The following is a 24,173-nucleotide window of genomic DNA, read 5'->3' on the forward strand; positions in this document are numbered from 1 at the left end:
TGTCTGGTGAAAAAAATTTCCCTGGAACCTAACCCCCCTATTTATATTAATTCTTATGAAGACTTATGTATAGTGACAAAGCTCTGAGCCTGTATTGGTGGATCCCACGCTTCCAGGCAGATTCAGTGGCCTCAGAAGCTCACTAAGGCCCCCAATATGATCTCCCTTTCTCAGTACAGCAGCAAATGTCACAGCTTATTGAGCTACTTTCATCAAAGGCCAGTATGGGAGATGGGAAGGTGGAATACCCAGTCTCTGTTGCTCCTTAGAGCTCAGTAGGTACAGTTTGGCCTCCTGCCTGGACCAAAGTCTGCTTCTCCTCTCAAGGGGATCTCTGTAGAGTGTGGGGGGGGGGGAAGGAACCCAGGCCCACCCTTTACTTCAGGTTCCAGCCCAGGGACCTTAATGGTAGCAGCTGTTGGCAGCTTTCCCTTCACCACTGACGCTGCTTTGATTCCCTGGGCCACTTCCCCATGGTCCACTTTTCCTAGTTTCACCCTTGATTCAGGAAGCTTCGTCTCCTCCAGCTCTTGTCACCGAGGCTTCTCTTAAGAAGAGCTGGAAAGGAGAGCTTTTAAGCAGTATGAGTAGGACCTTAATTGGTTCCAGCGGTCGCCATTAGCCTAACGACCTTAACTGACCCTTTGCCAGTTAATTGTGGTCAGGTGCCAGCATTAGCCTAACGACCTTAACAGGTTAAATTGGCATCAGGTGGCTTGATTAGCCTGGAGTAGCCTTTGTTTGGCTATCCAGGGAACAGGGACCTGCTCATTCTAAGGCCGATATACCTGCCTTCCACTACTCTCTTATATCCTTCTGGTATACACACACATATACCTACAGAGGGCGGAAAAGGATAGGCTATTGCCCAGGGAATGCCTTACTGATAAATGATGAACTAGCACTTGGTTGAGCCCTCAAGGGTTACCACATTGTTATTAATGTACCCTCACACTCTACAAGGCAGCACAAATGAAGGGAGAGGAGACAGCATGGCAGGCAGCGACACACACCCTGTGTGTGAGAGAGAGAGAGATGCGCATTGCCCCTTTAAGTATGCTGATGCCACTCTAAGTACACTGCCTTTTTAAGTAGATCAGCAAGTTGAGACAGCAGCTGCTGCCAGCAAGCTCCCTCCATCTTGAGTCCTGTCCTGTCTCCCCCTACCCCCATAGAGATGGGATAGGCAGGGGGCAGGAGCAGGGGGGAGGAGGACACCCTGACATTAGCCAATCTCTTCCCCCCACACACACACACAGCAAACAGGAGGCTCCTGGGAGCAGCTCCAAGGCAGAGGGCAGGAGCATCACAAGGCAGTGTGGGGAGGGACAGCTGAACTGCTGGCAATTGATAGCCTGCTGGGCGGCTGCTGCACATGGAACTTAGGGGAGCGGGGAGCTGATAGGGGGACTGCCGGTCAACCTTGCTTCCAAGCCCCCACCAGCTAGCTGCAACAGCCTGCTCTTTCTGCAAGCCGTAGACAAAGCAGGCGGCTGCCAAATAACGTTATAAGGGAGCAGCCTTTCCTTTTGTGTTTATTCCCTATTTCCTGTGGGTACATGTTTAGCTCCTGATTCTCTCTCACCCACTTTTCCTGTTTTTTTCTTTTTGCATTCTCTCTAGGTGCAGCGTTTTCAGGTCTCATGCTGCTTCCTCCCTTCTTGCCAGGGGCAAGAGCCTCTTTTTGAGGGCTCTGACATTTGTGGGGTTGGTTTTGCCCACTGGCATCAGTATTTCCCAGACATGAGTTGACTGCTGATGTATCTCTCTCCCTGTTCCCCAGTGCTTATGTACTATAGCCCATATTCTTCAGCCATTTGGTGGACCAGCAGCCTGATTTGAGAGTTCGAGACAAAGAAAAACCCAACTACATCTTGCTGCTCTCCAGAACCACCATCATTAAGGCTGTATCTATAAGCCGTAATGGAATCCCAGTCTCTTCTGCAGAAGCAACCCCCAGTCAGGGTACACTTTCTGGACTTCAGCAGAGATATCCAGTAGCTTGTTTCAAGCATCTGAGCACATTAATCTATCACTATTACATCAAAGTGATTTTCAGGAAGTAACATCAGTGGGCCGTCAGGGAAAGCTCAAGTATTTATTGTGAGAACATTAGCTGAGGGGAGAGCAATATGAGAAGATACTCCTCCCACAGCCTACCTCCTGAAGGTTATTCCATGAGAGGGGATGCTCTAGATCTTTACATGTAAAATGCAGATATTGATACTTAACGCTTACATGAGTATTGTGAGAACAACACAGAGCATTGAAAGATGCTATATGAGCGTGCAAATTGATCAAAATTCCAAACAACAGAACTACCATCATAATTGGCACTAACCAATGTGTTTGTTGGCAGTATTAGCAAAGAGTATCTAAAACACTCACCCCCAAAATGATTAAAATACAATTGGACTAATACCCTCTCACATAAACCAATATAAAACAGAAATAACTACTCTAAAAATCAGTGGAGCTGTACTATTCTAAACCTATTGCAAGAAGATAATCAGACCCAGTGGTGGGGACTGGGGATAGCATGAATGGTTCTGGCTGGTGTTATACCTATTCTCATATAAATTTGAGGCCTTCCATTGTTATCAGTCAACACTTTCATGAGCACTAAATTAACTTTAAATTTATTATATAAGACAAGGATTCCTTAAGAAGTAAGTTTCTTACATCATCACTTTTATTCTCAACATAAACTGACTCCTTTCCTATGGATTCTCCAACTTGGAAAAAAAAACAACATTGAAAATTTCATAGGAAAATGGAACTTCTGTATCCAAGCAATTACCACATTTGCATATGAATTACCTTGCTGCTCCTGTTTTGCTCATTTTGGAAACTTAATAGAAAAGTTTAATATTTTTGATTTCTCAGAGGTAAGTGTCATACTGAATGTTACCCAATAGATTTGGCTCACAGCACAACCTAGCTTTTTTAGTTAAACAAGTGATTTCCATTATATAAAATCAGTATTGTCATATCAGATGTAAAAGTAAATTAGTCTTAAATTGGTAACCTTTCCAGTTATGCAGATGATGACAAATATACTCAAATGAATCTGGAAGCACGTGCAAGTAATAAGGCAAATCTCAAAAGATTTGAAATTTAGTTTTGTTTAGGTAAGCATCCTCCAAAATGTGGATCTTTATCAGAACTATTAGAACCTCTTGCATTTGCAAATCTGTATACGCTGGAAATCTTCTGAGAGCAGGCTCCCAATTGCCATTACATTTTGCTTTTGGTCAGGCCCAACACACCATCAGGGTAGCCTCTTTAAGTGGTTTGGTATTTTAGCACATGTACTTCTACTTTCTGATATAACCAGGAAATATAATTAATAATTAAGACTCACATTACGTATTATTATATCCATCACACTCATGAGGGAATTAAAGCATAGTAAAATTAAGTGACTTGATCAAGGTTACAGAGAAAGTCTATATTAGAGTTAGTAAAAAATGCAGCCCTAATATTTGACTTTAAGAGCTGGGGCTTTAAAAACACCAATTATGTGAGAATTGAGATAATATCACATAATAGGTGCCTAACTGCATTTGTGCCTTTGAAATTCTCTCCCCCTTTGGCCCTGGTTGGTGTTTCTTTTTACTGGTTCTCCCTTTCATGGTAAATTTCACGGTAAATTAATGGAAGTAATTGTTAAAAGGACCGAAACAAGCTATAAATAAATACAATCATTATCACAGAATCAAGTTAGTTAAAATGCAAGTAAATGGGCCATATTCACCCTCATGTAACTCCACTGAAACTATTTCCACCACAAAACCCTTCGCCTAAATGCTGACTACTTGTTAAGCACTGGAATAAATTGTCTAGGGAGGTTGTGGAATCTTCATCATTGGAGATTTTTAAGAGCAGGTTAGACAAACACACCTGTCAGTGATGGTCCCATAATACTTAGTCCTGCCATGAGTGCCAGGGACTGGACTAGATGACCTCTCGAGGTCCAGTTCTATCATTTTACTTCCCACCTGGATTGCTGCATTTTTCTCTTTGGCCTCCCACAATTTTGCTCATGTCCCTTGAAACCATCCAAAATACTGCCAGAAAAAGCATTTGCTTTAGCCTAATCACATACAGCCCCTCTCCAAATCCCTGGCTGGGCTCCCATTCCCCGCTACATCAAATTTAAGCTCTTTGCCTACATTCAGAACTCAGAACCGCCTCTTATCACCCTTCATTCCCCAGCCTATCCAGGCCACATGCCTCACTGTTAAGCCTTGTCTCCAGTCCCTCCCTAATCTAGTCTCCATCCCCCTTTCCCTACATCCCCTTACAAATGGGACCTTCTGTCCATCTCTCTCCTTAATATGCACTTCTTCCAAAAGTCATTGCACCAGCGGGTCTGGCTTTGGGGAGAAGCATTAGGTACTTCACCTGGTAGCTGAATTTGCTGTAAATCACTTTACATTTAGGCAGCTGAATAGGGAAAACGCATATTACTGACTGAGGGGAAAAGGGGGGGTGTATTTCATAGGTGACCGGTATAGCATCTGGGTTGGAGTCCTGCACCACCGTTACAGGTGCTGATTCACACACCTGTAGGGTGACCAGTCAGCAAATGTGAAAAATCAGGAACGGTGTGTGTGTGTGTGTGGTGGGGGGTAATAGAAGCCTATCTAAAAAAAGACCCCAAAATCGGGACTGTCCCTAATCAAATCGGGACATCTGGTCACCCTACACACCTGGCTCCCAGGCCAGGCCTGTTTGCGCCGGCGGCAGCTACACCCAGCGCCCTCGCAAGACGCCAACTCCCGGGGGGCGGGGGAGAAGTCAGCACACAGCAGCAAGGTGGGGCGGGGCCGGCAGGTCTCCGACCCGCAGCGAGGGCTCGGCCGAGGTGCGCCTGCGGAACGGGGAGTCCCCGAGCGGCTCCTGCCCAACGCCCGCTGCACGGGCTGGGAAGGGCGGGGCGCAGGGAACCGGCTCCGGCCACCACGGCTGAGAGCGCGAGGCTCAGGCCCACTCCCCCACCACTGACCGTTCCCTCAGCAGCGGGGGGCAGAGCCGGCACGCGGGTAACCTCGCCTCACCCCAGTCACGTGATTCCGGCATCGCTGGGATTTTTCGCTCGTGCGGGATTGTGGGAAATATCTTTGCACGCGCTTCGCCATCTCAGATTGCGCGCGCAACCGCTTTCGTAGCGCGCCTCGGGGCAGCGGTCGTTGACGGCCTGTCGTAAACCGAATCCTTCCTTTGGTTTTTCATCGCTTGGCTGTGAGCTACGGCCCCTCGGTCCCCCGCGCGCTTTCCGGCCGCGGCGCTGAGAGGACCCGAGCGAGCGCGGACAGGGGCCCGCCCCCTTCCCCGAGATGCCCCCCAAGAAACCGCCGCCTGCGGCGGGGCCCAATAAGAAGGCGGACCAGAAAAAGAAGGAGAAGATCATCGAGGTGAGGAGGGGGCGCCGGGAAGAGGCGCCGGCGGGAGGAGCCGGGGTGGCCAGGCCCTCGGAGCCGCCTCACAGTCGCGATGGGGCGAGGGGGAGTAGCTCAGGGAGGGGGAACAGGGAGGCCGTAACCGTCTCTCGCACGTCACGCCTCTGGTGTGTCCCCGCGTCGCCTCCCTATTCCGTCCGGCCCCTTTCCTGCCGGTCTCTGCTACCCACCGCATCCCGTAGTCCCGTCCCTGCTCCTCGGCCCCGATCCAGCCCCCGTCTCCCCTCTCCTTCCCCCTCTCTGCCCCCCGCCAGCTCCCTGTCCTTCCCCTCGCCCTCCCCGGGATGCGTCTCGGGCCCTTTCTTGATCCCATGTCCTCTGGGGGAGCCTTAAACCAACAACCTTAGATTGCCTTAGAAACGGAGCTGATCTCCCTCTTTCCTCTCCTCCCCCCGGGGAAATGGCTACCGGGCGGCCACTTCGGTTGATACAACTTTATTAAAATGTTTTTAAATCAACAAGCTTAAAAACAAAAGTGTAGAAGCTGCCACCAGGTATGGAGGCGCCTCTGAAGGGACTCCGCCGCCCTTCCTCTCCCAAGGCACCAGCCGCATCTGTTAACGCATTGCTGGCTTCTCCGTGGCCCTTTAACTGATCTTTTCATTGGATCCCGTAAATAGACCAGGGTTGGTTATTTTCAGCCTGAAGATGGGTTGGTCAACGTTTTTATTCTGACACATTAGAGCACAGGTGTTGGAAAGCTTGCAGGGCTCAGCTCTTTCAGATGTATGTCTGCAATGCCAGTCAAATCAAATCACTCTGTATGTGTATCTCAGTGCAAAACTTGGCCTATGGTCTCTTGTGTCAGGGCATAATGTCAGCTGATGGCATGGGTAAATACTTGCTTAGCAAATCTAGGCTGAATAAATTGAAGATTATCAGGTAGTAACATTTTGTGCTCTGTTGGTCCTCTAACAATGTTTGTCATTCATAAAACTATTCTTGACTGTTAAGAAATGTCAGTGTTTATAATTTTATTTAATAAAACCTGTAACATTATACAGGCTTATTTGTCATTGGGATTCCTTGTGAGTGAATATCTTCTGAAATGCTGAAAATATGACTTTTTTCGGGGGGAGGAAAGAGTGTAAATAGAAAATTAAATATCTAAGCAAACTGAGTGAGATCAGTCAGGTACGTTAGATTTAGGACCTAGATATCTTAACAATTTCCTTTTAAATATAATGCTACAAACTACCCTCAAATAATTGTTCTTTTTTATTGAACTCCTTAAACTGCTTTAGATTTTAATAATTATCTTGGAGTGTTGGTTGCTGAATAGTAATGTTCTGGCTGAACTCAGTTATAGGGGAGTTCTAGTCCACAAAGACTCTTATTTTGTAGTTGAAAAAAACAGATAAGTTATCTTTGACATTTCAAATGAGATCACAAACATGATAGTACATGTAAAGTAATGGTGTATTTAAGGGACATTCATTATATAAAATGAGGCAGTAATGCCACATGTGAATCAGTCCTCTTTTTTCATAACATAGGGCATGTCTACACTACAAAATTAAATCGACGTAAGTTAAGTCAACATCTATACTCCATACCAGGAGCACTTCCACCGACTTAATTCTCTGGGGCATTGAGGGCACTGACAGTTGGAGCCCACCACTGGGAATCCCCAGCTGTCAGGCCCATGTGGGGCTGACAGCCAATAGACGATGTAAGTAACGCAGTGTCTACACAGCTGTACCACTGCAAGAGTGCTTGGGTAGTCGCGTTATGCCAACAGGAGAGAACATAATAGCTACCATTGTTCGTTGAGCTGGTTTTATGTTGGTGGGAGAGCATCTCCTGCTGACGTAGCACTGTGCACACAATGCTCAGGGCTGTGTTTGTTTGTTTTTTACACCCTGAGTGACAAAAGTTTTGCCCCATAAGTGCTAGTGTAGACATGGCCTAAGTTGACGTAGTGGGTGACTTACATCGGTGGGAGTGACATTTTAGTGCAGATGCTTACAGAGTTAGGTCAACATAAGCTGCTTTACGTCAACCTAACTTTCTAGTATAGACCAGGCCTTATATTTGTTGTATTTAAAAGCTATACAGTCATTGCAAAGCAACAAATTATTAAAAATATACACTGAAAAATCACTAATCCATTATTATTATTGATGGTTAATTAGTATGTAAAACTTTGTGAGCTTGAGTGCTGGAACTATTTTTTAGTGTTTTCAATAAAAAGTAACCAGTTTCAAATTTATTTATTTTTTTGTTATTTTGCTACATGTTTTTCCTCTATTAACATTTCCCAAATTGTGTTAACCAAGATGTTATCATTGGGTGACTTTTTTTTATTCCAGTGACTAGCAATAAAATATTTTTCTGCTTCTAATAAATAGAATTAAATCAAAGGCAAAGATAGGCTTTAAATAGAGGTTGCAGTCACAGAAAAATACATTGCCGCAGATAGGAGTGTAAAGGGTGTTGTCAGGTTTTATATAAAATTTGAATGGAACTGAGATAGAAGATCTGCCTTCCATAAACAAACTGGAAATGTAGGGAGACAAATTGCTGCAGAGGCGCATGAGCAGACACTTTTTGCCATGGAATGGGGGGATACTCAGCAACTTTTTGGATTGAACACACAGAAAGCAGGTGCCTTTTCTTCAACAGTATGAAACTTTGTGAAATACTACTTTAATGGTATCTCACATTGGTCACATAGGGAAGATGGGTGAGGAGAGGAACTACAGCAGTGGTAAAGAAAACTGTTAAAAGAATGCAGGACAAGAAAGGATTATATGGATATTTTACTGTTTTACAAAATTTTGGGACACAAATATTCAGATAAATTGAAGACATTATGACTTAATTTGGAGGACCCTTTGGTTCAGCACCTCAGGGGGAGGCAAGTGACAAGCACACCTTGCCATAACAGAAAACAGCAGTAAGGGGGAAATGCTTTTGGCTGGACACCCTAGGGCAACTGTTGTGCTTACAAAAATGCCGTGGAATGGCATTCACCAAAAAAAAAAAATAAGCAGAACCTCCAAGTCCATTTTAAGGTCATATATGTAGTTTCTATCATTTCCATAGCTTAGTGCATTTAACTGAGAAGCCTTTTTCTGCTGCCCAGAACTTGAAACTGGTGTTCCCAGAAAGTATTGTGTTTTGAGTACCCCTCTAGTCTATTTTCTGTTCTATCATTCTCAATAGAATAGATCAGTGTTCCTCAATCTTGTGAACATTGTGGGCCATATATGCAGCTCTCTGTGTTATGTGGGCCGCCTCCACACTATATATATATATATAACACATGTATGGCCCTAAGGATGTCACCTGGGACGCAGCTGTGTGCTGATTGGGCTGCAAGTGGCCCGTGGATTGAGAACCACTGGAATAGACAACATCTTTCTTTATTTTGTGTTACACATTGAACTTGGGAATAATATTGTTCCACAAGTCAAAGTTAAAGGTGTGTGTAATGCAAGGTAACCTCTTTTTAAATAAAAAGCCCTATAGGTTTTACAGATTTGTAAAGTTGACTCTAGTTACTACAGAAATCTCCAAAGGGAAAATAAAGTATTATGAGTTGTTTTGGAGCTGAGTCTCAAAATGATATGCAACTCACATGGTAAACTGAGCCTGACAGATGGAATGTAAGATTTTATTCTGTTCATTTTACTATTACTACATCATGTTATTGGTTCAGTCATTCATAACTGCCTGTTGGGATTGAGATACATTATTGAGAGAGATTATTTAATTTACCAAATCCTTGTTGAGGTATCTTTATTTTATTGTATTTTTTTTTAATTCTTTTAATGCTGTCTGCATGCAGGCCTTCTATATTTAAATATAGACCAGATTACATCATTCAAAAACTAAATAACACTTATTGAACTGGAAGTTACAACCATAGGGTTTTTTAATTTGTTTTAATTAAATCTTTAAATACTCTTCTTGCTCTTTCTTGACTAACAAAGAATTAACTGTAATTTCTGAATGCTGTATGTTACCTTTGAGAATAACATGGCTTGTTTAAACTGAAAAAAAATCTATTTTAATTTAAGAGCTAGTGTTTAATTTGATATGAGACCTTCAATCTTTGCCCAATTCAAGACTAAATATTGCCCATTCTGTTCCTCAGATCAAAGTAGCTTTGGGGAAATCAAGGGTGGGAATGGTATTGATAAGGTGAAAGGAACAGTAAATTTTTGTTGTAACTTAAATTGAACTTTTCATAAAACTGTCCAGTAGCTGAAGCATCACTTATACAAATCTCTTCTAATTTAGGACAAAACATTTGGTCTAAAGAATAAGAAAGGAGCAAAACAGCAGAAGTTTATCAAGGCTGTGACTCATCAAGTTAAATTTGGTCAGCAAAATCCAAGACAGGTAAGCACTTAATCTGTAATTATCTCTTATCAATCATAATGTCTCATATAGACTTGTACCGAGATGTTGTTGAGGTAAGATTTATTATTTACCTAATGTATTTTTGCTAGCACAATTTTAATTTATTCAGTTGGTTTAGATTTGTTTTAAAAATAATAGCCATTTAATTGTCAGACCCTAAATCTCTTCATCATTATTGTTAAGTTAATGTTTATCTAGTTCAGGAGTCGACAGTCTGCGGCACACATGTCAAAAGCGGCACGTGAGACGATTTTTACAGACCCCCGGCCGGCAGCAGCTGAGTGGCTCAGCCCACTTCCAGTCTGGGGTTCCGGCCGCCGGTCCCTTGCCAGCCTGCGATACTGGCCGCTGGCCCCGCTCACCTTGCTGCTGGTCTGGGGTTCCAGCCGCCCGGCCCCCTATCAGCCGGGGTATGGGCCTCCGGCCCTGCTCAGCCTTCCTGCCGACCTGGGGTACTGGCAGCCAGCCCAGGGCTCTGCTCCTGGCCTGGTCCCAGCACTCTGCAACCCTTATCAAAAATTACACTACAATTAGCTTAAAAACTTGAATACTTAAAAACGTTGTTTGTATATTACAGTAATCATTAAAACATGTATAATGTTAATAAATACATAGGTTTTATGAAACAAAGTAGTTGTACTTATGTGCCTGTGCTTAATTTGTGTTTTCGATGATTTACCTTATAAAAAAATCTCGCATGTCTCGTACCCCCAGAAAGGGCATCTCGCACCCCCCAGGGGGTGCATGCACCCGAGGTTAAGAACCACTGCACTAAACTGATAAGATCTGCATTTTAATTTAATTTTAAATGAAGCTTCTTAAACATTTTAAAAACCTTGTTTACTTTACATACAACAATAGTTTAGTTATATAATATAGACATAGAGAGAGACCTTCTAAAAACGTTAAAATGTATTACCGGCACGCAAAACCTTAAATTAGAGTGAATAAATGAAAACTCGGCACACAACTTCTGAAAGGTTGTCGACCCCTGATCTAGTTGAAGGATAACATAGTTCCAAATCTAGAAAAAATTTTAATATACATTTTTTATAAAACCTTTCAACTAGTGAAGATGTTTCCATATTTAAAAAGCTTTCCAGTGGTAACAGGATTAGCAAACATTCCTATGGAATGCTTTTAATCCAAACATTATATTATTGCGCTAGTGTGTGAAAACCTGAAGCTAAATAACTACCACCTAATTATAAACAAAAGTGAAACTAAGTGGCCCTTTTTTACCTGTAGGGGTCAGAAAGGCACTCTTTTCCCTCCGTTCCATTCTAAGGGCTGAAGCATCAGAGGTGGCTAGGCAGTAATACTGGCTAGGCAGTGGAGGTTAAGTAGCAAATGTGTGGCAGTAATAGTGGATCACAAATTGAATATGAGGCAACAATGTGGTACAATTGTGAAGATGGCTAACATCATTCTGGATGTAATAATAGGGGTGTTTTAAGTAAGGCACAGAATGTAATTGTCCCGCTCTACTCACTACAGATGAGTGACTCCCCCACCTGAAGCTTTTGTGTCCAGTTGGGAGAGTCAGACTTTGAGAAATGTAGACCAACTGGAGAGTTCAGAGGAGAGCAACAAAAATGATAAAAAGTTTAAAAAAACTGACCTATGAGGAAAAGTTTAAAAAAAAACCTGGGTATATTTAGTCTTGAGAAAAAAAGACGTGATAAGGCTTCAAGTAAGTTACGGGTTGTTATAAAGAGGATATTGATCAATTGTTCTCAGTGTCCACTGAAGGTAGGACAAGAAATAATGGGCTTAATCTCCAGCAGGAGAGATTTAGGTTAGATATTAAGAAAAACTTTCTAACTGTAAGGATCGTTAAGCACTGGAATAGACTTCCAAGGGAGGTAATTGGAGGTTTTTAAGAACAGGTTGGACAGACACCTGCTAGGTATGGTCCTGGCTCAGGGGAATGGTCCTGACCTCTCGAGGTTCCTTCCAGGCAGACATTTCTGTGGTTTTAGGCCACTGCCAGAGATAGGACATAGCATGGGAAGGTACGGTGCTATGTGATAGTACCAAGAATTCTTTTCTCAGGTGTCTGGGTGGGTCTTACTCACAGGATCAGGGTCTAGCTGATTGCCTTACGTGGGGTCAGAAAGGAATTTTTCCCAGGTCAGATTGTGACACCTTGGGTTTTTTGTCTTCCTCTGCAGCATGAGGCACAGGTCGCTAGCTAGGATCATCTTTAGAGCCCTGTGAAATTCTTTTTTGGTTCATGTCAGTTTCACAGCTGCCCAGGGCTGAATAGCAATTGTAAAACTGACCAGACTCATGTTGATTTCACTCAGTTGCTGCTTTTTCACAAAGCTGTGCGCAGTAGAGAAGAATTCTCTCAACAAAAAATGGAAATTGGGCAAGGTATATCCTTGTATGTCTTACGGACTTGCGAGGTACATCATTGTATTAGGATTAGATGTTGAAACTTTTCTCCCCAAACAGCCAGGAAACCTAGAAGTCTGGAAAGAGAACTTTCAACATCTAATCCTAATACAGTGCTGTACCTCCCAAGGCCATACCTCTGTGAATAACCCTCAAGAGTCAAGGACAGGCATGTCTTGAGGTACAAATGGAAGTGCTGTCAAGCTAAGAAACAACTTCATCTCTAATCCTAGAGGTGTAACAAAGGTACTCTAATAAGTGTGTAATTTCAAAGAGTAAATCATTAAACATACTGGTTTTTATTGTAGTTGACAAGTGTGGAGGTGCCATTTCATCCATCAGATGCAAAGTAGGATTGAAATAGGCTTTTCTAGATTGAATGTCATTAGAAATCAAAATTGTAAAGATAATTTGGCATCTTTTTTAGGTTGACTGTTAGCCCAGGATCAATTTACCTTCATAACTATTTTGAAAGTTAGATATCTCATGCATCATTTAGGGAAGAGGGGAGCCTGCTTTTAATTCTGCATTGCATCAAATTATGCCTCTGCCTGGAAGTAGTATTATACTGGTAGCATCCAGGCTGCAGAGCCTGAATGGCAATATATTGAAAAAAAGAGAATGACTCTTTCAAATGAATGTTTACCATTGACTTCAATTCTGACTGGGCCATTATACACGATCATCATATAAATATTTACTACTGCTAATAATAATGGGAGCATAATTATATCCTTAAATAGTTAGGTATAAAGTCTCATTAACAACTTTGGGAGGAGAGTCAGGCGTACTAAAACTAATTAATTGTACATGCTATTTTCCCATGTCTTCGTTCTTCTGCACAGGTCCAGGTATTGGGGTATAGGTCTTTTTTCCTACCAGCTTAAGTAACAGTAACTTATGATGAGGGGACTGGATTTTTAAACTACTAGAAGGGGGAGGCAGATTCACAATGTCTCCCTTGTAGTCATAGAAATAGTTTTCCCTTTCTACTTTATTCATTGTCTCTTCCTCACGCACAATTCAAATGAAACTAAGCTTTCCTGCTATATACACCATCAGTTATTAACAGAACACTGTAATGCTGAAGAACTGCACACAATAAAATAAAAAATTGGCTAGGTGATGTAATGAATAAGATGACTTTCAAAGCCAGACTTCGTGGCTAGCTGCTGCTGATGCACATAAAAGGAAAGAACAAAACATAAATTTTAGGGTTTTAATAGTAGAGTCTCTACCTTTGTGGATCCTGGCCAAGAGTAACTGGGCTGAGTGTTGGCACCGGATCTTTAATTCAGTTATTCCTCTACTGTGACAGTTTGTGTTTGCTAGAGTCTTGCTAGAAGATGGCTGTCCTGTGCCAGCAATGACACTTATTTCCTGATTTCCTCTTCCATAAATGTGGAACAAAAATAGAAAAGGGTCCTTCAATCATATTAGTATATTTTAGCCCTAGTAACGTGTTTCCTCTCTTCGGTTTGAAATGTATTTTAGCTCTTCCTAACATTTGCTAGATAGTGCACCCTGGCCATTAATACAAGGAAATATTAGGAAAAGAATAATGCTGACACCTCCTAAATCAGTGACTGTCGTTCTATATGACATATAATTAATATTGCATGCTATATTATCTTTGAAGTTGTAGTGTACAGATTGTGAGTAATTTCATGGTTCTCAATAACCTTTACTTCAAATCTGGGATTATTATAGGCTGCTCAAACTGAAGGTGACAAGAAATTAAAGAAAGATGATAAGAAGAAAGAATTACAGGAACTAAATGAACTCTTCAAACCTGTAGTTGCTGCCCAGAAAATTAGTAAAGGTAAACTAAGAGTAATGTAATATTTTAGTTTGTAGATAATTCTATTGGTATTTTATGTAGTTCACATTCAAAAAGTATTTAAAATGTCAGTTTTCCTATCTATAAGCAAGCAGTTCTAACTTTTTTATTTTAATAATTCCATTCTTTTAACAAATAAAACTAAAATGGATATGAAGGGTTAATGGATATTATGTGACCTCTTAATGCAAACCATTGTGAGGTCATAATGTCATTGATCCGAGTACAGAAATCTGTACTGATTTCAATGGAGATTTCTTCATTAACATTGGCAGTCTGATTCTGTGCTGCATCCAGTTTTTACTGGGTACCATAGAGTCAGGGGTGGAGGGCTGTTGGAGCCAGTTGCAGTTCCCCAATTCTCTGCCCTGGAGATTGCTAGAGTGTAATGCACTCACTCTAGCACTGTCCTTCCCTGAAACTGTCCCTGTGCCAGAGGCTGCAGTGAACTGGTTCTACAGGCTCTATGCCAGTTGTGGGCCTTGCATATAGTTTTCGTTCTCTGTGTCCTCCCCCCTTAGTGCTCAGTGGTGTCTCTTTCTTTGTAAAAGTATAACAGTTTGATTATTTTATTTATGTAAGTAAGGAACACTTTAAATTACCATTATTCCCATTTTACAGAGTGGGGAAACAGTCATGGTTGTTGTGTCTTAGGCTAGATCTATACTACAAAGTTTTCTCAGCGTAGCTGCGTCGGTCAGGGGTGTGAGGAAAAACCCCTTAGCTGACCTAGCTGTGCTAGCCATAACCCCAGTGTACATGCAGCTATGCCAACAAGTGCTTCTGCTTGCATAGCTAACTTTGTTTGGGGAGCTGGTGGTAATATACCATCAGGAAGAACTTCTTCTGTTGGCATATACAGCACCTGGACTAGGGGAATCTGCCAGTAGAGTTATAATGTAATGTGCCAATGTAACTATCAACAGAGCCTGTATAAGGTAGACTAGCCCTTAGGTGTCAGATCAGATCATTGGCCAAATCAAACTTTTTTTTTTTTTTTGCCTGACACCCACCCTAACCATAAACATCACTGCCTCATTAAGACTAAATCCTAGTAGTTTCATTGCTATAGTAATACGTCCCATAGCAGTGGTTCAATGCCTGTGAAAATACACCTCTACCTCGATATAACGCTGTCCTTGGGAGCCAAAAAATCTTACCGCGTTATAGGTGAAACTGCATTATATCAAACTTGCTTTGATCCACAGGAGTGCGCAGCCCCCCCCCACCCCACCCCCGGAGCACTGCTTTACCATGTTATATCTGAATTCATGTTATATCGGGTTCCATTAACTATGTTGCACTGGAGCTAGATGGCTGCCACTGAAAATATCATGCCTTATGAATCAATATAAGAATTAAGTACAAGAAACTTGATTAACCCAGTTGATAGTTTTAAAGTGAATTTGATTCTTGAATTAGTACCTATTGTAGTAAGCTAAGAGTAGGTCACATGCATTACTTAAGTCACACATTGATGCCAGTTTTTCTTAAATATCAAAATGCCTTTCAATTTGGACATTTAAAACAAACCTAACAACAAAGTAGGTATGAAGCATGCAGTACATGAAAGACAGCAGCTTGGTAGTGGTATTGAGGTAGATTGAGAGAAGTTAGTGATGGTGATTGTACTGTGAATAACTTCTAGTTTTTTTTTAAATTAACTTTGAATTTCCATGCTCTACTGTTTAGTGTTTAAAAACTGAAATGTTGTGTTAATGTTTTTTGAAAAAAATTGGCAAATAATTTTAAATGCGACTTAAAATGTTTTGCCTGGAAACAGTACTAAAATACTAAATTTCATATGACACAGGTGCAGATCCCAAATCAGTAGTTTGTGCTTTCTTCAAGCAAGGACAGTGCACTAAAGGAGATAAGTGCAAGTTTTCTCATGATTTGTCTTTGGAGAGAAAGTGTGAAAAACGAAGTGTTTACATTGATGCAAGAGATGAAGATCTTGAAAAAGGTATATTCTTTCTGGAAAATAACTGCCAACATATTTTTCTGGTGCCAAAGTTCTAATAATAAGTTCATAAGCTCTTTGGAGCAGGAATAGTCTACTTGTTCTGTTTGTACAACGCCTAGCACAATCAGGTTGTGGCCTATGGCTGGGACTTCTAGGTGGTTGGTAATACAAATAATATTGAGCTGACTTAAAAAAGAAAAATCACTCAACTTCATATCTGCAAGAGAATTTTTTCTAGTCCCTATTTTGATGGATTAGTATAATAAAGACAATGTGCTACAGGGCAGCAGTCCGTAAAATCTGGTGGTGTGGAGTATTTACAATATAGAGGTAGCAATTCATATAGAATTGGCTCCTTTTAGTTTCCAATTGCTTCTAAAGATAGCCAGGCTTTAGAAAAAGCAAATGAACTGCAACTTATTGTTTTTACACATATGCTATTAGTAGTAGCATAATGTGTATGAACAGTATTTTAAATTCAGGTTGCTTGGGAAGCTTCTGTCTGTGGCTTCATTTTCCATCAGCACCGATCAGTTGAAAATAGAATGCTGTTTGGCTTTGCACTTTTGCTCAGCATGGGTTAGAGAGCTACACTAAGACAGGTCAATTTTCTTTTATGGTTGTCATGCACTAACACAATGTTGTATGCCATTCCTGCTTGGTAATATTTTAACCTTTTGACACACTGAAGTGGTGCACCAGGACCACACGTATGATTTCATTGTTCTTGTTAGTGTTCCAACCTTTCACAGCTTCTTTTCTTTAATGGCTGCTTCTTGTGTATCACCAAAGATGATAAAGAACTTCCTGCCTTGACTTTTATCTGTCAGCCTCTCTTCTCCTGCTCATGTGTTTATTTGAACTATTTTCCCCCCACCTCCTTCCTGGGCACCATCCCACCTACTGTTCCTTGTTTCCTTCTTTTTCCCCCCAATCCACTCAACGCAGACATGGAATCTCAGATTCTATGGGGGGGGAAGTTGCGGGGGGGGGGGGGAGGTGACATGAGTTTATGTGGCGGAAGAGGTGTAAATTCTTTAAAATGCTCTGAAAGAATTTTGGATTTAAATAAAAGCACGTGAGGCTTTGAAAATCCTTTTTATTAAATCATAATTAAGAACCTAAACTTGACAGTATTGCTTTTACTTTACTGCAGTTAAACTGCAGAATCCAAAGCAGTTTGATTGTGAGGTTTGGCATTTTAGTTATAATTCGAGATGTAAGTGAAATCAACTTTTTTACTATTTATATCTAGATACAATGGATAATTGGGATGAGAAAAAGCTGGAAGAGGTGGTGAACAAGAAGCATGGTGAGGCGGAAAAGAAAAAACCCAAAACTCAAATAGTATGTCCTTTTTTTTAATTGAGTAGCAGTAGTTATTAGCTATCATTAGAGAGAATTAAATTTGGAAAGGTATTGGATTTTTCTACTAGAATATCTTGAAATCTTTATTTGACTATTATAAAGACATTTTGAGGATAAAGGTTGACTTGTATTAGTCTATCATCTTGCCATATTTCTGAAATAAGCAAGGCTCTTTTATAGTTATAAATATATAGTTTATGTGCATATTTGGGTATGAGAAGTATCTTTTTCTAAAATAAAAATGATTTCATAAACAGTATGAAGAGTAATCCTGGTACATTATTGGAAGTAATTTGACTACCCATTTTCAAGATTCAAGTGTTCATAGTTACATATGCCAATAGGATTACTTATGTGGTTGATTCTCTTGCACATCTTACTTTTTTGATTGTGAACCTAAGATGCTAATAGATTTATAAATGGGAACAAAGAAATATTCTAACCATGAGTGCCCTATCAGTGCATACAGTTTAATCTTTTCTGTAATGCTAAGTCTAAAAAAAAACCACTAATTAGAAGGTATTTTCTAGTCCTTAGGGCTCCAAAACTATGGGATATTTTAAATTGGGACCTTAATTTGTATCTTAACTAGCATCAGTTTAAATCTTTAATATTTTATACCTTTGTGTTTTTCACTCTTTTAATTCCACATTTTTATCCATACAAACTAAAAATACAAGAAAATGGTGGTTGTGTTCATGCTCTGTTATTTCACAATAACTAAATATTACTCATGACACAGTTGGAAGTGAAATGTGAAAGAACAGCTTGGGATCTATAGTAAAATTAATAAATTGCTTGTTAAAGTTGCCACATTCACAGCTCTGGCAACTGAAGTGTTCTATCTACAGATGGGTGTAGGACTGCAGCAAGAATGCATGCTGTCCCTTCAGTGTGCTTAAAAACTTGACCTGGAAAGGAGAACTTCCAAGGTTGAAAGGGTAGTAGAGTACAGTCTCCATTCTCATTACATTCTTGATGTTTCAGTTTGAGACTGTCAAAAACATACAAAACCATAGCCTCTTTTTAAATTTGGATACCTCTCAATGAAGAAGAAGGACATAGACCTGACCAACTCGCTTTACACAGAGACTCTGGATTTATACCACTAGACAATCAATCACCATTCCTTTGGGGAAACAGATGGCTCAAATTTAGAAAACCTTAACAGAAAAAGCTGCTGAAAACTTTAAATGTAGTTTTTTATTTAAATAAGTTAATCAGTTGTACTCTTTTGTCCATTGTTCTTTAATCAAAATACATTCAAAAATATTTCTTCTTGAGACTTCTGTTTGAATGATAGCTCAGAAATGTAATATGACAAGCTGTGAATTACTGACCATTGTTGTAATACTGTTCCTGAGTTAATGTGACAAACTCACTTTACCAGTGTATGTAGCTGGGGAGGAGAAGGTAGGATTCAGGGGTAATAACCACTGTTTTTTAATGCAGGTCTGCAAGTATTTTCTTGATGCTATCGAAAACAACAAATATGGCTGGTTTTGGGTTTGTCCTGGTGGAGGAGACAACTGTATGTACCGCCATGCTCTCCCTCCTGGCTTTGTACTAAAAAAAGACAAAAAGAAGGAGGAAAAGGAAGATGAAGTTTCTTTAGAAGATCTAATAGAAAGAGAGGTAAGGTAATAGCTAACTCAGTCATTCAAGCCTGAATATTACATGGTTTAATTAATTATTTTTTAACAAAGTACTCTGAAAAGAGGTACATGTTCAAAATACTCTTCTAGCAACATAGTAAAATGGTACTCACTGATGTTTGTATCCATTGGGGTGTTAGAGTGAAATATACTTAGTGAGTCTTTGAAAATAATCAAGTCTTTCTTTTGAAACTGTTAATTTTCCAGTTTATTCACCAGGTAAGATTGCAAAGTAAAGTTTAACTGAATATTTACCTCTAGAGGGCAGCAATGTTTTAGGTCAGAATTTTGACTTGTAGTACAGAAATGCAGCATCTGAGAACAGTAGGCACTATTGAAGACTGGGTTTCTGTGTGTGGGTTTTTTTGTGTTAATCAGGAAATAGAAAAGATTGAAACCCGAAGAAAAATCTAGTGGCGTTTCTGCTTATTGTTTAAAAGGAATCTGGGAATTTTATTAATAACATCTCTTCAAAAGCCAAGACACGTGTTGCCGTTGAAATTGACAGCTTTAGTTCATACCATTTATATTTTAAGGATGCATATAACCATCATTTCTTAAATATTGCTGGGTTACCTATAGTAGTAGAATAGATTTGGATGTAGCCTATTTAAACTTTTCTTTGAGTCAAGCAATCTCAAATTTGAGTGCATGAATGCATGTTTATTATTAGTAAGTAAGTCAAAAGAAAAATCTCATTAAGTATCTCTAATGTACAGAAAAATCTTAAGAGGGAATGATTTTAAGAGTCAGTTTCTTAATTTGTGAAGAAAAACTTGACCTATTGTATTGTAGATCATTGTGTTCACAAAGATTGATTAAAGCTAATATCTTTATTGTACAGCGTGCTGCCTTAGGACCAAACATTACCAAAATCACCCTAGAGTCTTTTCTTGCATGGAAGAAAAGAAAAAGACAAGAAAAGATTGACAAGGCTGAACAAGATATGGAACGGAGGAAAGCAGATTTTAAAGCTGGCAAAGCACTGGTGGTATGTTCTCCACTCAAATACTACTACTTGTAAGAGGAAAGAGTGAAATACACTTTATAATGAGGTAGCTGGCCTGAAATTAAGCCGTGTGTATTTTCTTTTATTCTCTAAATTGCAGTACAGATAATAATCAGTGTTGTTTGAACATGTCTTACTTGCTTCCCCATGGATAGATCAGTGGACGTGAAGTATTTGAGTTCCGTCCTGAGTTGGTTGACGCCGATGATGAAGAAGCAGACGACACTAATTATATTCAGGGATCAAGTGAAGATGAGGTAAAGAAGCAAGTATTAACTCTTTTTAACTACCTCATATTGCTGGTTACCATTTAAAATTTAGAGACTAACTTTTTGGTTTTGATAGGCTTCCATAAAAAAGTAATTGTGATTAAATTTGAGAAGCTTGGCTAGTACTTAAATAGTAGGTGCCCCCTTTTAGTTTGCTGTTACTTATACCAAACAAAATAAAACTTGCAGTAAGAAAAGTTGATAACAAATCAGTTGCAGGAAAACAAAGATTAATGCAAAAAAAAAACACTTTTTTTTTTTTTTCAGGTTGAAGATCTTGTGAGGATAAATGATGTAGACTTGAACCTGTATGTCCCAAAGGATGTAGATGAGACTGGTATTACTGTGGCTAGTCTTGAGCGATTCAGCACATACACTTCAGTGGAAAAAGATGGTAAGTTCACTGTTTAGGCACAACTAAGTTAACAGATACAGTACATTGAAGTAATGTTAAAGGTCTTTCCAATACCCAAATAGAGAGTGGCTCTGAAGAAATGTTTGATAGATTTGTATAGTGCTTATTGCCATAGTATCTTAATGCTGCTTCACATATCGTTATTCTGTATTTTCAGAACACAATATTTTCTAGTATAGGGGAAAGGAATTGCTGTAGGCAGATTATTTTTTTTTAATGGAAGAAATGCCCTTTGCTTTGTGACCTCCAGTTAATATTTACAGTCATTTCTACTACAGTATTTGTTGTAATTTTTAAGTGATTTAAAAATTACATCTTGAAACTGGGAAAGGAAACACCTTTCTTTACACTTTCCTGTTTTAGTAAATAAGTGAATGAATGATGACTCCAAAATCTGTAAGTTTACCTTAAACTTGTTAGCTAACTTTTTAAGGCAAGTACTCATCTTACTATATATTTGTACAGCAGCTACCATATAAAACCCTGATCCTGATTCGGACCTTTCTGGACTTATAAATACAGCACTGAATAATAGTAATAACTAGGGCTGTCAAGCAATTAAAACAATTAATCGTGATTATTCGTTCTGTTAAACAATAATAGACTACCATTTATTTATTGCAAGGTATTTACGTGCCGGATATGCTAAACATTCATATGCCCCTTCATGCTTCAGCCACCATTCCAGAGGACATGCTTCCATGCTGATGATGCTCGTTAAAAAAATAATGCATTAATTAAATTTGTGACTGAACTCCTTGGGGGACAATTGTATGTCTCCTGCTCTGTTTTACCTGCATTCTGACATATATTTCATGATATAGCAGTCTCAGATGATGGCCCTGCACATGTTGTTGTTCATTTTAAGAACGCTGTCACTGCAGATTTGACAAAACACAAAGAAGGTACCAATGTGAGATTTCTAAAGATAGCTACAGCACTTGATCCAAGGTTTAAGAATCTGAAGTGCCTTCCAAAATCTGAGAGGGATGAGGTGTGGAGCATGTTTTCAGAAGTCTTAAAAGAGCAACATTCCAAAGCGGAAACTACAGAATCTGAACCACTAAAAAAGAAAATCAACTTTCTGTTGGTGGCATCTGATTCAGATAATGAAAATCAACATGCATCGGTCCACGTTGGTTTGGATTGTTATTGAGCAGAACCTGTCATCAGTATGGACGCATGTCCCCTGGAACGGTGGTTGAAGCATGAAGGGATATATGAAACTTGAGCGCATCTGGCATGTAAATACCTTGCGACGTCAGCTACGACAGTGCCATGAAGAATGCCTGTTCTCGCTTTCAGGTGACATTGTAAACAGGGCTTTGGAGCTGTGCTCCAGCTCCGCTCCAGCTCCAGGCAAAAACCTGCTGCTCCGGAGCTGCTCCGCTCCAAAGCCCTGATTGTAAACAAGAAGCAGGCAGCATTTATCTCCTGGAAATGTAAACAAACTTGTTTGTCTGAGCGATTGACTGAACAAGAAGTAGGACTGAGTGGACTTGCAGGCTCTGAAATTTTACATTGTTTTATTTTTGAGTACAGGTTTTTTTTGTACATAATTCTACATTTGTAAGTTGAACTTGCATGATAAAGAGATTGCACTACAGTACTTGTATTAGGTGAACTGAAAAATATTATTTCTTTTTATCACTTTTTACAACGCAAATATTTGTAATAAAAATATATGCTCTGATTTCAATTACAACATAGAATACACTATATATGAAAATATAGAAAAACAGCCAAAATATTTAATAAATTTCCATTGGTATTCTGTTGTTTAACAGTGCAGTTTAAAACTGCGAGTTAAACACGTGAGTTAACTGCGATTAATCAGCAGCCCTAGTAATAACTTAATATTATGAACCAGTTGGTGAGGACAGGAGTTGTAAAAATCTTTTGCATTTATGCACATCTATGTTCACTTGTAACTGTTAAAAACCCAGTCCTACAAGCACACAAGTAGTCCTATTGAGTTCAGTGGGATGAATTGCATTAGTAGGTGCCTTAAGTCTTAGTTGAATATGGCCGTATGGCAGTATTTTTGCATCAAAACATAGGTGTGTATATTCTTCAAGCATGGAGCCTAGTTGGTGGTGGTAGAGAGAGAGTGTGAGAGTGTGTGTGTGTGAGAGAGAGAGAGACAGTGACTAAGAATTTGTAACATTAATAGACATTGTAAGAATTTTTTATTTTCAGATAACAAATTAAGTGAAGCTTCAGGAGGTGGGATAGAGAATGGGGAGCAAAGTGATTTAGAAGAAAACGAGGCAGAAGGAGAACAGGAAAATGGAGTAATAGATGCAGTTCCTGTTGATGAAAATCTTTTTACTGGAGAGGACTTGGATGAACTAGAAGAAGAATTAAACACTCTTGATTTAGAAGAATGAACAAACAAATCGAATAAGAAAATTGAAGTCTACCTTACAAAGTGAAAACTGACAACATAATTTTTTCGTCTAGAATTCTTAAACAGAATGTTTATGGTTTCCCCAACTGATTCTGGAGGGCACATCAAAAATCAGAAGTACTTTCCTTCAGTTTCCTTTACTCCACTCTTGACTACACCTCATCGTAAGCTATTCAGAGTAGTTAATAATTGAATTGAGAGCTGTCATCGCAGAAAATGAGGTGTAATTTTCAACTAAAAGTAGGAAGCATAACTCAAGTTAAGTGGATTTATTACTACCAGGTGCAGTATACAGTCAAAGTGAACATTCTTTTCACCAGAACTGCATTTTTTAATAAGTAATTTTGAGTTGATTTAGAAACTGCCTAAAATATTTGAGCAATGTACTCTAAATGGAGCTGGTACAGATTCAGATGGTCATGCTCCAGTAGGTATTGATATGCTTTACTTCTTCAGCTGGATGCTAAAGATGTGGATTCGTGAATTGATACAGCGTCAGCTATGGTGCCCTCTGTTTAAAATGTTTTAAACTTTCCCTCCACCTTTTGCCAACAAGGTTGTAAATAAAGACTGTCAACTTTAAAATCATTATGTTGACTTTTCTTTACATCAGTGTGTGACAAATTGTAAATAAAATATATTTTGTATGATATAGTGAGTAAATATGTTCTCTCAAGTGGTGATCCAGAAGTAAACTTGTGGGTTTCAGCTAAAGGAGTGGCTAGTTACAGTTAGCCTTCAAGCCCTAGACCTCCATGCAGAAGAATTCTAAATTGCATATTATCTTTCATATTTCCCTGCAATAAAACCATAATAGAATTAATATGACAGTTCACTCACCTGTTGTCGCATCTTATTCTTCCCTTGGCCATATTTGTACATTGTCTAGATTAGCAGCTTTTCATGGGGGGATCTTGTCTTCATATGTCTATAAAGCACTTAGCATATGTTTCAGAGTAGCAGCCGTGTTAGTCTGTATCCTCAAAAAGAACAGGAGTACTTGTG

At 39.7% G+C, this 24,173-nt stretch overlaps 1 protein-coding gene and 1 long non-coding RNA gene across 2 annotated transcripts in view; one reads left to right on the plus strand and one right to left on the minus strand.

Moving 5' to 3' along the window:
• LOC117884961 overlaps nt 1-5,127 on the minus strand; it is a 7,113-nt gene extending 1,986 nt beyond the window's left edge. The window contains exon 1 of the long non-coding RNA XR_004647688.1: nt 5,012-5,127. This is a non-coding gene — a long non-coding RNA (uncharacterized LOC117884961). The remainder of the gene's footprint in view (nt 1-5,011) is intronic.
• Nucleotides 5,128-5,199: 72 nt separating this feature from the next.
• On the plus strand, nt 5,200-23,818 carry ZC3H15 (zinc finger CCCH-type containing 15). Its single transcript, XM_034786018.1, has 10 exons — nt 5,200-5,420; nt 9,714-9,815; nt 13,947-14,058; nt 15,890-16,042; nt 17,298-17,389; nt 18,863-19,045; nt 19,910-20,056; nt 20,230-20,331; nt 20,611-20,737; nt 22,958-23,818. The coding sequence occupies exons 1-10, from the start codon at nt 5,343-5,345 to the stop codon at nt 23,146-23,148; spliced, it is 1,287 nt and encodes a 428-aa protein (XP_034641909.1). The 5' UTR covers nt 5,200-5,342; the 3' UTR covers nt 23,149-23,818.
• The last annotated feature ends 355 nt before the right edge of the window (nt 23,819-24,173 follow it).

The sequence above is a fragment of the Trachemys scripta genome, chromosome 11, assembly GCF_013100865.1.
Source record: "Trachemys scripta elegans isolate TJP31775 chromosome 11, CAS_Tse_1.0, whole genome shotgun sequence".
Lineage (NCBI taxonomy): Eukaryota > Metazoa > Chordata > Testudines > Emydidae > Trachemys > Trachemys scripta.

What these genes read in the sequence shown, in the direction of transcription:
- ZC3H15 (XM_034786018.1), top strand. Translation starts at nt 5,343, where the DNA reads ATGCCCCCCAAGAAACCGCCGCCTGCGGCGGGGCCCAATAAGAAGGCG. An exon ending in AAGCTGGCAAAGCACTGGTG is followed by an intron (nt 20,057 to 20,229) that starts GTATGTTCTCCA and finishes CCCCATGGATAG; the next exon opens with ATCAGTGGACGTGAAGTATT. An exon ending in CACTTCAGTGGAAAAAGATG is followed by an intron (nt 20,738 to 22,957) that starts GTAAGTTCACTG and finishes TTTTATTTTCAG; the next exon opens with ATAACAAATTAAGTGAAGCT.